This window comes from Python bivittatus, unplaced genomic scaffold (genome assembly GCF_059951505.1).
Source record: "Python bivittatus isolate LINGU-HERP-01145 unplaced genomic scaffold, Pbiv_v1 ctg000020_np1212, whole genome shotgun sequence".
Taxonomy (NCBI): Eukaryota; Metazoa; Chordata; class Lepidosauria; order Squamata; family Pythonidae; genus Python; species Python bivittatus.
In genome coordinates this window covers 1,933,748-1,946,979 of record NW_028277030.1, presented here as the reverse complement: position 1 = coordinate 1,946,979, position 13,232 = coordinate 1,933,748, and the positions used below count along the sequence as shown (strand labels likewise).

The 13,232-nt window shown below is 42.1% G+C and overlaps 1 protein-coding gene across 3 annotated transcripts in view; it reads left to right on the top strand.

The window, feature by feature from the left end:
• Nucleotides 1-13,232, top strand: part of LSS (lanosterol synthase) — a 33,343-nt gene extending 20,111 nt beyond the window's left edge. For all 3 annotated transcript variants that reach the window (XM_088133110.1, XM_088133106.1, XM_088133115.1), the window contains 11 exons: nt 141-197; nt 651-722; nt 1,178-1,228; nt 7,955-8,104; nt 9,090-9,186; nt 9,441-9,546; nt 9,801-9,866; nt 10,236-10,316; nt 10,485-10,655; nt 10,911-10,989; nt 11,668-13,232. In XM_088133110.1, the coding sequence (XP_087989236.1) occupies nt 141-197; nt 651-722; nt 1,178-1,228; nt 7,955-8,104; nt 9,090-9,186; nt 9,441-9,546; nt 9,801-9,866; nt 10,236-10,316; nt 10,485-10,655; nt 10,911-10,989; nt 11,668-11,880 (1,143 nt within the window). In that variant the 3' untranslated portion in view covers nt 11,881-13,232. The remainder of the gene's footprint in view (nt 1-140; nt 198-650; nt 723-1,177; nt 1,229-7,954; nt 8,105-9,089; nt 9,187-9,440; nt 9,547-9,800; nt 9,867-10,235; nt 10,317-10,484; nt 10,656-10,910; nt 10,990-11,667) is intronic.

Genomic DNA, 13,232 nt, shown 5'->3' with positions numbered 1-13,232 from the left:
GAAGAGTATCCCTTAGCATACTCTTAGAGGGAGACCAGCTGGAATCGGTTTCGTGTAGTCTGTTGGCTGAAAAATTACGCATGTTGGAACATTTCAAAAAGCAACCAAAAAGTGTCATTTCAAACTACCTTCTCTTTTAGGGCACCAATGGATCACAGCTTTGGGATACAGCATTTGCTGTTCAAGCTTTTCTGGAGGTAACAGCTTTTTTCATAAGTCTTCCTTCTTAGTTCTAAAATACTTTGTAGGAATGTTGAGTAGCTGCTCTTTCCTTTGTCATGATTTAAACAAGATCCCTGCTCGAAAGCCGCTCTTTCAGTTTCAAATTGCCATTCTGAAAGGAAAGTGAAACAAATGAAGCTGCATCAGTTTTCCCCTCTATCCATTCATGGTGCTAATAGCCTTGTTCTGGCTTCTCTTCCTTCCTTGTTTTATTTGCATTTTCAAAGCGGATATAATTAATATCATAACTACTTTGGCTATAACTTGCAGCGAGTGTACATAATATTCTAGCCATAAATCCTGACAAGAAATTAATGGTAATAAAATATTAAAGAAGAAATTACAGCAATTGATCTGAATCTAAAATGGTCTCCTTGCTTTTCTTTAAAAAGTCACAGTGAGTCAGGTTAAACTCTTTTGTTTAAAAGGCTGGTGCCCAGAAGAGGCCTGAATTTGCCAGTTGTCTGATACATGCCCATCAGTATTTCAGAATCTCACAGGTAAGCATGCCACATTCTAGTCCCCGATAATCCTTGAATTATTCCTCCCCAATGATCTTAGAACCACATGTTTGTTCTTGTAATTGCAGATTTTGTGTTTGGCTGCACGTTTGATTAAAAAGGACTAATTGCATCAGAGAACAAACTAATCATTTCTGGTAGTTCTGGTGACACCATGATGTAGTTTTATTGTCTGCATGGTTTACAAATAATAACGATAATGATAGTGATAATGATAGTGATGATAATAATATCATTTACAAAGAGCTAGAGAATAGCTCTTCTTAACAATGAAAGCCCTGAATCTGGAAAATATTACTACAGGGAGGGGGAACGCTACCTCCTTTCCTTTCTCATTGGGGCTGTTTTCCTCAAGCCCATAGCTAGAACTGAGGGCCTTTGTTGTGGTTTCCTCCTGCAAGATGTGTTTAATTCTAATTTTATATCTCCTCCAGGTTCCAGATAATCCACCTAATTATGAAAAGTACTACCGTCAGATGAGCAAGGTATGATTATAAAAGGTGACAGAAACGTGTTTGAAAAGAACTGCCCTTCTGGAGACATGGGAACTAGATCTTAAATTAGCTGTGTGTCAGGCCTAGCCCAAGGAACTCCAAGAGACCATGCCAATTCAGTCCAGCTATGTTTATTAGCTACAACCTCTAGCAAGATTCTTCCCAGACTAAAACCCCAGTTCCCAAAGTCCTCCAGCCACAACAGTGTGAATTCCTCAGGGAGGTGCCAGTCTCATCCTCTTGTTCCTCCCTTGCGGTTCTGGCGAGCTAAGAAAATGCTTATCTCCCTGAGCCTAGCCTTCATAGTTCCACTCCATCACACTGTGAAAGCTTCTCTCTGTCCTAGAAATGAGCAACCAGAGTGAATAAACAGGATGAGCAAAGAAGGGCAGCTTTGTGGTTGTTGAGTGGATTTTGTGGCTTGTTTGAGGAGCTTCCTGCATTCCTGCTTGCGCTGCTGAGCGATCTAACGTTGTCAGACGCCAGGGACAGTTGCCCTGTAGGGTTGTGCACGTGGTTGTTCAGTGAAAAAGGCTCTAGCCATCTTTTGGCACTTCCCTTTCTTTTAGATGTGGCAGAAGTGTTCTCGTTTGCCCCAGTGGGCAGGACAGGGTGAGAACTTATTGGCACTGGAACTGATTGCAATGGTAGGTTATGGACTCTCCTTCACACGAGGCATTTAAAGTAGAGCGACCAGATCTGCACTGCAAAAATCTGCATCATTGCCAGAGAAGCAGAGCTTCATTGCTGCCATCTTATGCATACAGGTCAAGATATAAATAAATATTTAGACTTGCAGCTCAGATCCGCTAAACAGAGGCAAATAGAGTATCTTGCCTGGCAATTCCTACCCCAAGGAAGGAGTTGAGGATTTCCAGGAGCTTTCTATGACCTTGTTGCTGACCCCTGAGTGCTAAAGCAATTGTTTAAATCAGCATTTGTGGTCATGCGAGCAAATTACATGCATACATATCCCCTCTGAGGCTAAACAGGGCTATGCAAAGTGCAGAAAGGGAGAAAGAAATAGCATGCCCGAGAAATCAGAGGCATAACAATAAGAACAAAAGGAAATATAGTTGAGCTGAGGTTACAGCAACGCCATTCATCCTATCTCTCCATACTTTTCCATCCTTGTAAGCCATCCTTGATTCCACCATGTTCTGACCCTGCTTCATAGATGCTTTTTGTTCTTTACTCTTTTTCCTTTTGACAATCTCATCAACTCCATCCAGACATGGCTTTCTTAGTCGTTCCCTTTCTCTCAACTCATTGACTTGTCCTTCATAATCTCAGTGTACTTCTTTTGTATTGGTCACTCACTTTTGTATTCAAATAAGATACATTCAGCATCCATGCATTCTTGACTTTCTCTCTCTGTTTGTTTTAAGACACGTATTTCTCCAGGTTATCTTTCCCACTCCATTCAACTTACTTTGATGTTTCACCTGACCTACCCAATTCTAGGGGACAGAAGCCACAAGTATTTTTTTTCCTTCTTTTAACAAACATTCATTCCTCCTAATAGTTTACAAACTTTTGTTGTTGTTCAGTCGTTAAGTCGTGTTCGACTCTTCGTGACCCCATGAACCATATTGCGCCAGGCCCTCCTGTCCTTCACTGCCTCCCGGAGTGTGTTCAATTTCACGTGCATTGCTTCGGTGATGGTATCTAACCATCTCATCTTCTGCTGTCCCCTTCTCCTTTTGCCTTCAATCTTTCCCAGCATCAGGGTCTTTTCCAAGGAGTCTTTTCTTCACATTAGGTGACCAAAGTATCTGAGCTTGAGCTTCAGTATCAATCCTTCCAATGAGCATTCAGGGTTGATTTCCTTTAGGATTGACTGGTTTGACCTCCTAGCAGTCCCAGAGACTCTTAAGAGTCTTCTCCAGCACCACAGTTCAAAGGCATCAATTCTTTGGCGCTCAACCTTCTGTATAGTCCACCTCTCACAGCCATACATTGCTACTGGAAAAACAATAGCTTTGATTATGCGGATATTTGTCGGCAAGGTGATGTCTCTGCTTTTTAATATGCTATGGGTTTGCCGTAGCTTTCCTCCCAAGGAGCAAGCGTCTTTCAATTTCATGGCTACAGTCTCCATCTGCAGTGATCTTGGAGCCCAAATAAATGAAGTCTGTTACTGCTTCCACTTCTATCCCTTCTATTTGCCAGGAATTGATGGGTCCAGATGCCATGATCTTAGTTTTTTTAATATTGAGTTTCAAGCCAGCTTTCGCACTCTCCTCTTTCACCCTCATCAAGAGGCCCTTTAGTTCTTATTCACTTTCTGCTATTAGAGTGGTATCGTCTGCATATCTGAGGTTGTTGATATTTCTCCCTGCAATCTTAATTCCAGTTTGTGATTCTTCCAGCTCAGCATTTCTCATGATGTACTCTACATATAAGTTAAACAAGCAGGGTGATAGTATACAGCCTTGTCATACTCCTTTCCCTATTTTGAACCAATCGGCTGTTCCATGACTGGTTCTAACTGTTGCTTCTTGGCCCGCAAAGAGATTTCTCAGGAGACAAGTAAGATGGTCTGGCACCCCCATCTCTTTAAGAATTTGCCACAATTTGTTGTGATCCACACAATCAAAGGCTTTTGCATAGTCAATGAAGCAGAAGTAGATGTTTTTCTGGAACTCTCGTGCTTTCTCCATGATCCAGCGAATGTTGGCAATTTGATCTCTAGTTCCTCTGCCTCTTCGAAACCCAGCTTGTACATCTGGTAGTTCTCGGTTCACATACTGCTGAAGCCTAGCTTGTAGGATTTTGAGCATAACCTTGCTAGCATGTGAAGTGAGTGCAATTGTGTGGTAGTCTGAGCATTCTTTGGCATTGCCCTTCTTTGGAATTGGAATGTAAACTGACCTTTTCCAATCCCGTGGCCAGTGTTGAGTTTTCTAAATTTGTTGACATATTGAGTGCAGCACTTTAATAGCATCATCTTTTAGTATTTTAAATATCTCAGCTGGAATACTGTCATCTCTGGTAGCTTTGTTGTTAGTAATGCTTCCTAAGGCCCACTTGACTTCACTCTCTAGGATGTCTGGCTCAAGGCATGGACATCAGGGACATTAAGATCTTTCTTGTATAGTTCTTCTGTGCATTCTTGCTACCTCTTCTTAATCTCTTCTGCTTCTGTAAGGTCCCTGCCTTTTTTGTTCTTTATCATGCCCATCTTTGCACTAAACGTTCCTTTGATATCTCCAATTTTCTTGAAGAGTTCTCTGACTCTCCCCAATTAGGATTCAGTCCGGCAGAAGATCAAACACGAAAGTACCAGCTGAGATTTTAAAGTTTTATTGAAAGTAAGCCAATTGAGTCAGCTGGGGTCTCCCCTTAAGGCAGAGAAGAACCCCTCCCACGCCCAAAGAAGACAATTTTATACATGTTCCTTACAAAGAGATACAGCAATTAACAAATGATTGGTTGAAATTGGCATACGTTTGGATCCTCATTATTGGGGGAAATTTATCTTCCTGATGACCTATTGGATACTAGTCAGAGTTCAGGGCACCCCCCTTTGTCTTTATGGCCTTGACCCTTATGGAGACAGGATGTCTGAATGAGAGAAATGTGTGAACATTCATGGATGTCTGTGTCTGGGTTATCCCTTTGGTTTTCAAATGTAAAGAAGGAAAGATGATGTGTGAGAGAAATGTGTGAACATTCATGAATGTCTGTGTCTGTGCTATCCCTTTGGTTTTCAAATGTAAGGAAGTGAATATGATGGAAACTAAGAGCCCTTTTTCATACTGTTTCACTTTATCATGCCCATCTTTGCATGAAACGTTCCCTTGATATCTCCAATTTTCTTGAAGAGATCTCTAGTCTTCCTCATTCTATTGTTTTCCTCGATTTCTTTGCATTGTTCATTTAAGAAGGCCTTCTTATCTCTCCTTGCTATTCTCTGGAAATCTGCATTCAGTTGCTTATATCTTTCCCTTTCACCCTTGCTTTTCGCATTCCTTCTTTCCACAGCTATTTGTAAAGCCTCATCAGACAGCCATTTTGCTTTCTTGCATTTCTTTTTCCTTCTTTTAACAAACATTCATTCCTCCGAATAGTTTACAAACTACTCCCTACCTTTTTACCAGTATTTGCATGTCATTGATTTTCACCATCTTCCTCCCTCCCCTCCCCTCCCTCCCTTTCCCTTCCTTTTTACTAAATTTTTAAAATGATAAAAATTAACAAGAACTAATATTTAGAATAAAGAAAAGAGAGAAGAAGTGAGAGGAGAAAAAGACAAAGCCAAAAGGAAGGAAGCAAGGAAGCAAGCAAGGAAGCAAGGAAGCAAGGGAAAAGAAGTAGCTTCCGGTTTTCTTTACAGAAGTTATAGGTATAGATGTAAATTAACCTCTTACTCTATGGTTACAGCATGACTTACATTTTTTCTATAATCTATTTTTTTCTAATATCAAAATTATTATATCATAATTTCCTTTGTTTCTGTTTCATGCAAAAAGTCTATAAGGGGTTTCTGGTCAGAATTAGATAATGTCTTCTCTCTGATCAATTGGGCCATCTCAGCAAATTTTGTCATCTTCACTGTCCATTTCTCCATTGTGGGTAGTGCCGAATCTTTCCACCTTTGTGAATATAATAATCTTGCTGCAGTTATCATGTATAAAAACAAAGTTCCATGACGTTTTTCCAGCTGTTTATTGATCATTCCCAAAAGAAATGATCTGCTTTCAATTGTATATTAATCTTTAAAATTTTCTGAATTGTGGAGTCCTTGGGGTTCTCTGAACTTGGTTCTTTTCTTGCAAACATTTCATTACCCGGCTAGGTAACATCTTCAGTGCTAAAATGGGATGGGGTTTGCTCTCTATTTATATACTGTGGCCTGCCTTGCCAGTGCTGGTAGGGGTGGGGGTTTTGTTTTGCTCCTCTGATAGTTCCTCGATTAGCATATGTTTGCTGCTGGATTGTGTGCCTGGTGGAAACCTTTGCTTATCTGGGTGATGATTGCTGGTGAGGCGATCTTTTGCTCTTTTGTCTCTTTTGAATAGTATGTAGATGCTGTTAATCTCTGTGTGTCTGTTAATTGCTGCCTTGAATTGAGTCCAAACTTTTCTAGCTTTTTTGCACATCCACCAACCTTGGTAAAATGTCCCCTCTTGTGGTTTACATTTCCAACATAACTTTGAAGTACCTTTATACATTCTAGACAAGTTTTCCAGTGACATATACCAATGATACATCATTTTATAAAAGTTCTTTTTAAGATTATAACATAATGTAAATTTCAATCCTTTCAACCACATATTCTCCTACGGTTTCATTTGTATATTGTAACCAAATTTTTTGGCCTATTTTATCATACAGTAGACTCTTTCACTTGTTCTTTCTCTGTTTCAAATTTCAATAGAAGTTTATACATTTTAGCATTAACATGTCCATCATTTGTACACAGTTCTATTTCAAACTCAGTCTTACAATACTCAATACCCAAAACGTATATTATCTACTTTAAATCATTCTAATAATTGTGCCTAAGAAAACCATTGACAAATATATCCTTCTGTCACAAAATCTTCTCTTGATTTTATTTTGCATTCTCCTTGACAAAATTCTAATATATCATCATAAGTTAGCCTTAACCTTAGCTTTATTGTACCATAAATATCCATGCCACCCAAATCTCAAGTCATGTCCCATTTCTCAGCAACATCCACTCTTTCGTCCAAACTAAACAGCAAGCTGCAAAATATAATTTGAAATCAGGTAACCCCAATCCTCCTCTTTCTTTTACATCTTGTAACACCTTATGTTTAACTTGTGGGTTTTTTCCCCTGACATGCAAATTTAGATATAGCGTTCTGACACTGTTTAATTGGTACATCAGTTGTCAAAAAGGGAATTGTCTGAAATAAAAATAACTTCTAGGCAAATCTTTCATCTTAATCACAGAAATTCTTCCCAGCAACAGCAGTTGTGTTTTCTCCCATCTTAACATATCTCTTTTAACTTCATTCCATGTCTTAACATAATTATTTTGAAATAACATACAATTCATATTTGTCATATTAATACCCAAATATTTTACCTTCTTCTCGATTTTATTCATCAATTCTGTTTGATCTTGTATCTTCATGTTTTTTGTTAACATCTTTGTCTTCTGTTTGTTAATCTTGAAACCTGCTAATGCACCAATTTCTTTTAGTTTTCCCATTAATATCTCAGTTCCCTTTAAAAGATCTTCCAAAACCAACTCCAAATCACCTGCAAAAGTTCTTAACTTATAAGTCTCCTTTTTAATTTTTACTCCCATAATACTCTCTCCTGTCTTATATCTCTACTCAAAATTTCAAGAACCAAAATGAACAGAAGAGGAGACTGTGGGCAGCCCTGTTTCTTTTTGTATCTGACATGGTTTTGTTAGATCTCCATTAACAATAATTTGTGCATTCTGTGAAGTATAAATCAACTTTACCCATTCTATAAAAATCTCTCCAAAATTCATATCACCTAAAACTTTAAATAAGAAAGTTCAGCAAGTTGTCAAAAGGTTTCTAAAAAAAATTATGCAGTTTTTTTTCTCATTTCACCATCTTTCATAAACTTTAGTAAACCAGGATGTGTAATAACTTCATTTATTTTTTCTAGATGAATTTTGCTATTTCGTTTTGCAAATCTGCTTTCTTTTATTTTGTCTTCCGTACTCCAAACCAAACTAAACCACCATTGTCTGATAACTACTAGGGTGGATTTTCCTTCAGTACACGTGACTGTGGTTGGATTGTCGCTGACTGTACAGCGGAAGGTTTGAAGTCTGTGCTACTGTTACAGGAAAAGTGCCCATTCATCAAGGAATACATCCCACCCAGTCGTCTCTTTGATGCTGTAAATGTGGTGAGCATGGAAAAGTGAATTTCTCCCTGAGAATCCATTCTCCCCCCCACCCTTTCCCAGACACTGCCACCAACAATCTATGATGCCAGCTGTTTTGGCCAGCTAGTGGTCAAAAGCCAGCAGTACAGGCAGTCCTTGGGTTACATCCATTCATTCAGCGACTGTTCAAACTTACGACAGCACTGAAAAAAATGGACTTACGACGGGTCCTCAAAGTTGCAGCTGTTGCAGAGTCCCCATGTTTATGTGATCAAAATTTGGGCGCTTCACAACTGGCCCGTATTTATGACCATCGCAGTGTCTCACGATCACTTTCTCCTGCCCTGCGCAAACTGCTTCCACTTCAACTCCCCCCACCCGCCTATCTTTGTCTTGGCCATGCTGTAGAGGGTGGCCCAAAGGGCAGAGATAGAGGGGGAGATGGGGGGGGGAGTTGAAGTGGAGGCAGTTCACGCAGGGCAGGAGAAGTGTGAGGTCCTCGCCTAATGACCGTGCAGTGCTCACCCAACGACCACAGCCAGGACTGCTTTTGCTAAGTGGCACATTTATGTGATGTTTTGCTTAACTACCTCTTTGCTTAGCGATGAAAATTCCGGTCCCAATTCCAGTCGTAACCCGAGGACTACCTGTAGAGATTTCCAGGCAAAAAGTAGGGCTAAGTAGGTATGCTTGTGCTCTCTCTGTGTTTACTGTTCTTGTAGGCTGCCCTGATCAATTAAGACTCTGGGTGGTAAACAACAAAGCAAAACAGAAACAATAATAGCCAAATAAAAGCAACAATAGAATGTATGCCCACAAACAGTCAATTTCGGTTGAATTCATACTTTGGGATGTACAAGGAAGCAGAGGGCCGAATGTACGTCCAGGTGGAGTGGTGGCTCTGTCAGAGAAGGTTTTCAAGGCAGATAACTTCCAAAGCTTTTCTGCAGCTTCCTGCAGACTCCTCCTTGCCCAAATCAGATTGTCCTTTATCCTCTCTCCTCAGTTGCTGAACATGCAAAATGCTGATGGTGGCTTTTCAACCTATGAAACGATTCGCGGGAGCTGGCTGCTGGAACTGTTGAATCCTTCCGAGGTATTTGGTAAGAGTAAAGACTTGTATCGCATCTTTACTTTCTCTAGAGGGTCTTCAGCTCCCCTTCTGGGCAAGTGGTCTGTAGAATAAAGATGGGTTGAATCTGCCCCCCACCTCTCCACTGCAGAGCAGTTTTCTCGGCCTTTTGGTGGCTTCACCAGGTAAACTCTTGTCAGAATTGCACTGGAAGGAAAGAAAAATATATCCTGCTTCTAACCGCCAGACCGCTATCTTCTGACATACTTGTTCTGTGGTGTTTAGGTGATATCATGGTTGACTACACATACGTGGAGTGCACCTCAGCCGTGGTGCAGGCACTGAAGCATTTCCACAAGTGCTTCCCTGAACACAGAACCTTGGAAATCAGGTGAACAAGGAGGCGGGTGGAAGGAAAGACCGTTTCAGCGTTTACTTTTAGGATGGACCTTCCTTCTGAGAAAGTCAGCGAGAGGACAAAGGGCAGAATCGTTTGTGGGGGTGGCGGTGGGGGAGAATCAGATCATTATTCCCCAAGGGAGGAGAGAATTTTTATTGCTTCCCATCTGGACTTAGGAGGGAGGGGACAGTGAGTGGCTATCACAGCTTGAAAGGGCTTCCCACTGTGTTCTCCTTTTTACTTAGAGAGGTACTGCAAAAGGGCTTGAAGTATTGTCAGAGGAAGCAGAGAGCTGACGGATCCTGGGAAGGGTGAGTATCTTCTGAACAAATGCAGCTTGAGAGTTTGGGGGCTGTCCACTCCTGAGATTTGTTAGGATAGGAAAATATTTCACCGCAGGCAGTGAGATCCCTGGTTTGCTTCACAGATCCTCCTTTCTCACTTGTTGGGTTGCACTCAGTTGGACTTAGTCGTCGTAGCAGAGGGATACACACTGTGGATTTGGAAGCCCCCACCTAGTTCAGTCCTGCCTCTGGCAGACATTTCAGGGAAACCTCTCTCTCTTTCAGGCTGCTGGAGAAAACGAACAACAAGCGTGGCATGCTGCCCAGTGCTTTCCCCTCCCTTCCCTGCTGCCCCATGCATTCTGCATTTGCTGACTGATTTTTCCTCCCTTTTAGGAAATGGGGTGTCTGCTTCACTTATGGTACATGGTTTGGATTGGAAGCATTTGCTTGTATGCAGCAGATCTACCGTGATGGGTGAGTCACCTCCTTTCTCCTTTGCTTTCTGCTGGCTAGAAGGAAAGATTGGCAGTGGAAGAGACCCCTCACGAACAGCATAGGATAAAAACTCTCGCCTTGCCCTTCCATTCCCTCTTTTGGCAAGGGTGGCCCTTGATTTCCGTCCTTCTGCCTTTCCTCCTCTAGAGTGGCCTGTCAGGCAGTGTCTCGGGCTTGTGAGTTCTTGGTCTCCAAGCAGATGGAGGATGGTGGTTGGGGAGAGGACTTTGAGTCTTGTGAACAAAGCAGATACATCCAGAGTGCTACCTCGCAGATCCACAACACCTGTTGGGCTCTCTTGGGACTCATGGCTGCTAGGTAAGAGCTTACGGGTCCCACGGGCATTGGCTTCCCGTTTCTGACGGCCGGTGGCCTGTGTTCTGAGCACGAGTCAGATAGCGCTTCCTTTGATGTTCTGACTGTCTGGCACTGGGGAGGGACACCAGTTCCACCCAGGCCCACCCAGTAGCTTCCAGGGTAGGCGTTGTAACTGCTTGTGCAAAGCAGTATCCTGAAGACGTTTGAGACTGTCAAACCAGGTTATCTTGCAGGACTGCTCTTTTTGCTTTGCAGGTACCCAGATGTCAGAGTTCTGGAGAAGGGGATCAAAGTTTTGATTGAGAAACAGCTGCCTAATGGGGACTGGCCTCAGGTAAAATGTCTCTTTTCTTCAGTTCATCTGGTTTGCTTAAGAGCATCACGCCTCGACTCCTTAGCTCTTTCAGTCCTTCTCCCCAAGGCACGTGCAAATTCTTCTTCAAGCATCACAAGAGTTTCTTTGCTGTTGCTCTGTTATATCTACTGATGAGTTTTCACTTATCTCCCGCATACCCACGCCAGCTAGAGGGCATACCCTTTCTCGCTCCTAGGCTACACATGAGGAACTGCTGCCCCAACAGTTATTAGTGCCTGAAAGGTTTGGTTCTCAAAGTCCTCTCATGAACCTGCTGACATAATGCTTAAATATGGATGGAGAACAAAAAAGCATCTGCCGTTACTGCCTTTTACCTCGCAGTAATATCATGCGCTCAGTTTTGATTTATTCTGATACCCTTTTTGGTCCAGCCCATTCCTACAGCAGCAAGTCTCTCCTTTGTGAATCCCTACATCCTCCTTAAAATGGTCAGGCTGTTTATTCTTCTGATATTCAAAGCAGATCAACCTTGTCAGAGGCTTCTGCAGAGTATGTGGTTGTGTATATTAGGTGGCAGGTGACTCACATGTTTCTTTCCCTTTTGTGTTCCTGATACCGCAGGATCTTATTGTGCTGCTTAATGCACAGGGAAGATGAGAGGGCAGCTTTGCATTGTATTTCTTGTTTTCTCCGCAGGGGAATGCTCCAGGAGTCTTCAACAGGACTTGTGCCATCAGCTACAGCTCCTATCGAAACGTGTTCCCCATCTGGACCCTGGGGCGCTTTTCTTCTCTATATCCCGCCAGCCCCTTTTCAGGCAAGCTCTCCACAAAGGTATTGGAAAATGGGGAGGAAGAACTGGCCGCAGAAATGACCGACGGACATAGCTTAGCGTTTGCTGCTTCGTAGATGTGGGGCCTGTAACCAACATTGCAGGGATGAGCTGCCTGTCTGCCTGAGGTTTTTTGTGAGGCCACAGGCCTCATTTGAGGCCAGTGAAGGGGCTCTGCTTCAAAGAACCAGTGAGGAGAGAAGTCCCTGAAATCCTGCTGCTGTGCTGCTGGTTCTTGCTTCTTATAAGGTGTCCCTAAATTCTGCTACTTTGGGGAAAGTCAACTGCATTTGGAAAGAGAGGCTCTAATCTGGCCTGGCAAAGAGAAACGCGTCTGAGGCAGAAATGTCAATATGAGGTCTTGAAGGCTTGTGGAACTTTGCTCTTCGCACTGGTTGGAGCTCCTCTCTCTCAAGCGGACTTTTGGTCTTCCTATTGAAGCCAAATAGGAGGAAAACGTTAGCCACCTTTATTCTGTCACTTTTATGCCCTTCTTGACGGAACAGAAATGGGAAGAGAAAGTGCTAAGTTTTGCCTCAGAAAGAGTCAGAGGGAACAACTTGCCATTCCTAAAATTCTTGTTCCCCACATCCTGCTGACATAATTAGCCCAGTGAAGCCTTGTCTGAATCCAGGAGAAAATCCTCCAAGGATCCTCTCATGTCCAGCACAGCAATAACTTGAAAACCGGCCTTCCCGTTCGATGGAGTTGCCCCCTTCTCTGTAAGCCGATGTAGCTTTCCTCAGTTTGGCACTGTCGGGTCATATTAGAATTTGGCTCTCCTAATGCCCAGCCAGGAAAGGCCAGTTGGCTGGGAATTATGAGAATTGAAGCCCAGTTTGTGTGGGAGGCACCAGGTTGGGGAAGGAGGCACTGAAATATCTGTCTCCACACGCACACACCTTACACCAAGGAGGAGGAGGAGGTTTTTTTCTCTTTCACTTTCTCAAGCATCTTCAGAATGTTTTCTTAAGCTAACATGAAGCATTTTGAGGTGGGAATTTTCATTTTGCTCAATTATTAAATTGTACAAATGGAGGAAAAAATACTACAGGTTTCTAGATTTTAGGATTCCTTCAATCCAGGAAGTTCTTAACACCCCCTGCTCAAAAGAGCACCCTCCACTAAGGTTTTTTACTTTTTCCCTTTTGATACTTCTTAAGATTTCTTCTCCCTACTTCTTTTTCCCACTTTCCTTTACTGCTGATCTATATTTTGTCCATGACCCCCATTTGTCTCCTCCTTGAAGGATTGGTTTTATTTAGATCCTTATTAAATAGTCTTACGTTCCACTGGATCTCTGCTTTTTAAATGCTCTTTAACGTCTTTGTATGTCTGACCCAGGTTTTCTGTCATTTCCTTTTCATTCATCAGAGTTTTGCTTTAATAAACAAATAACTGCTTTAAAACAGTTTGTAGTCTTTGATAT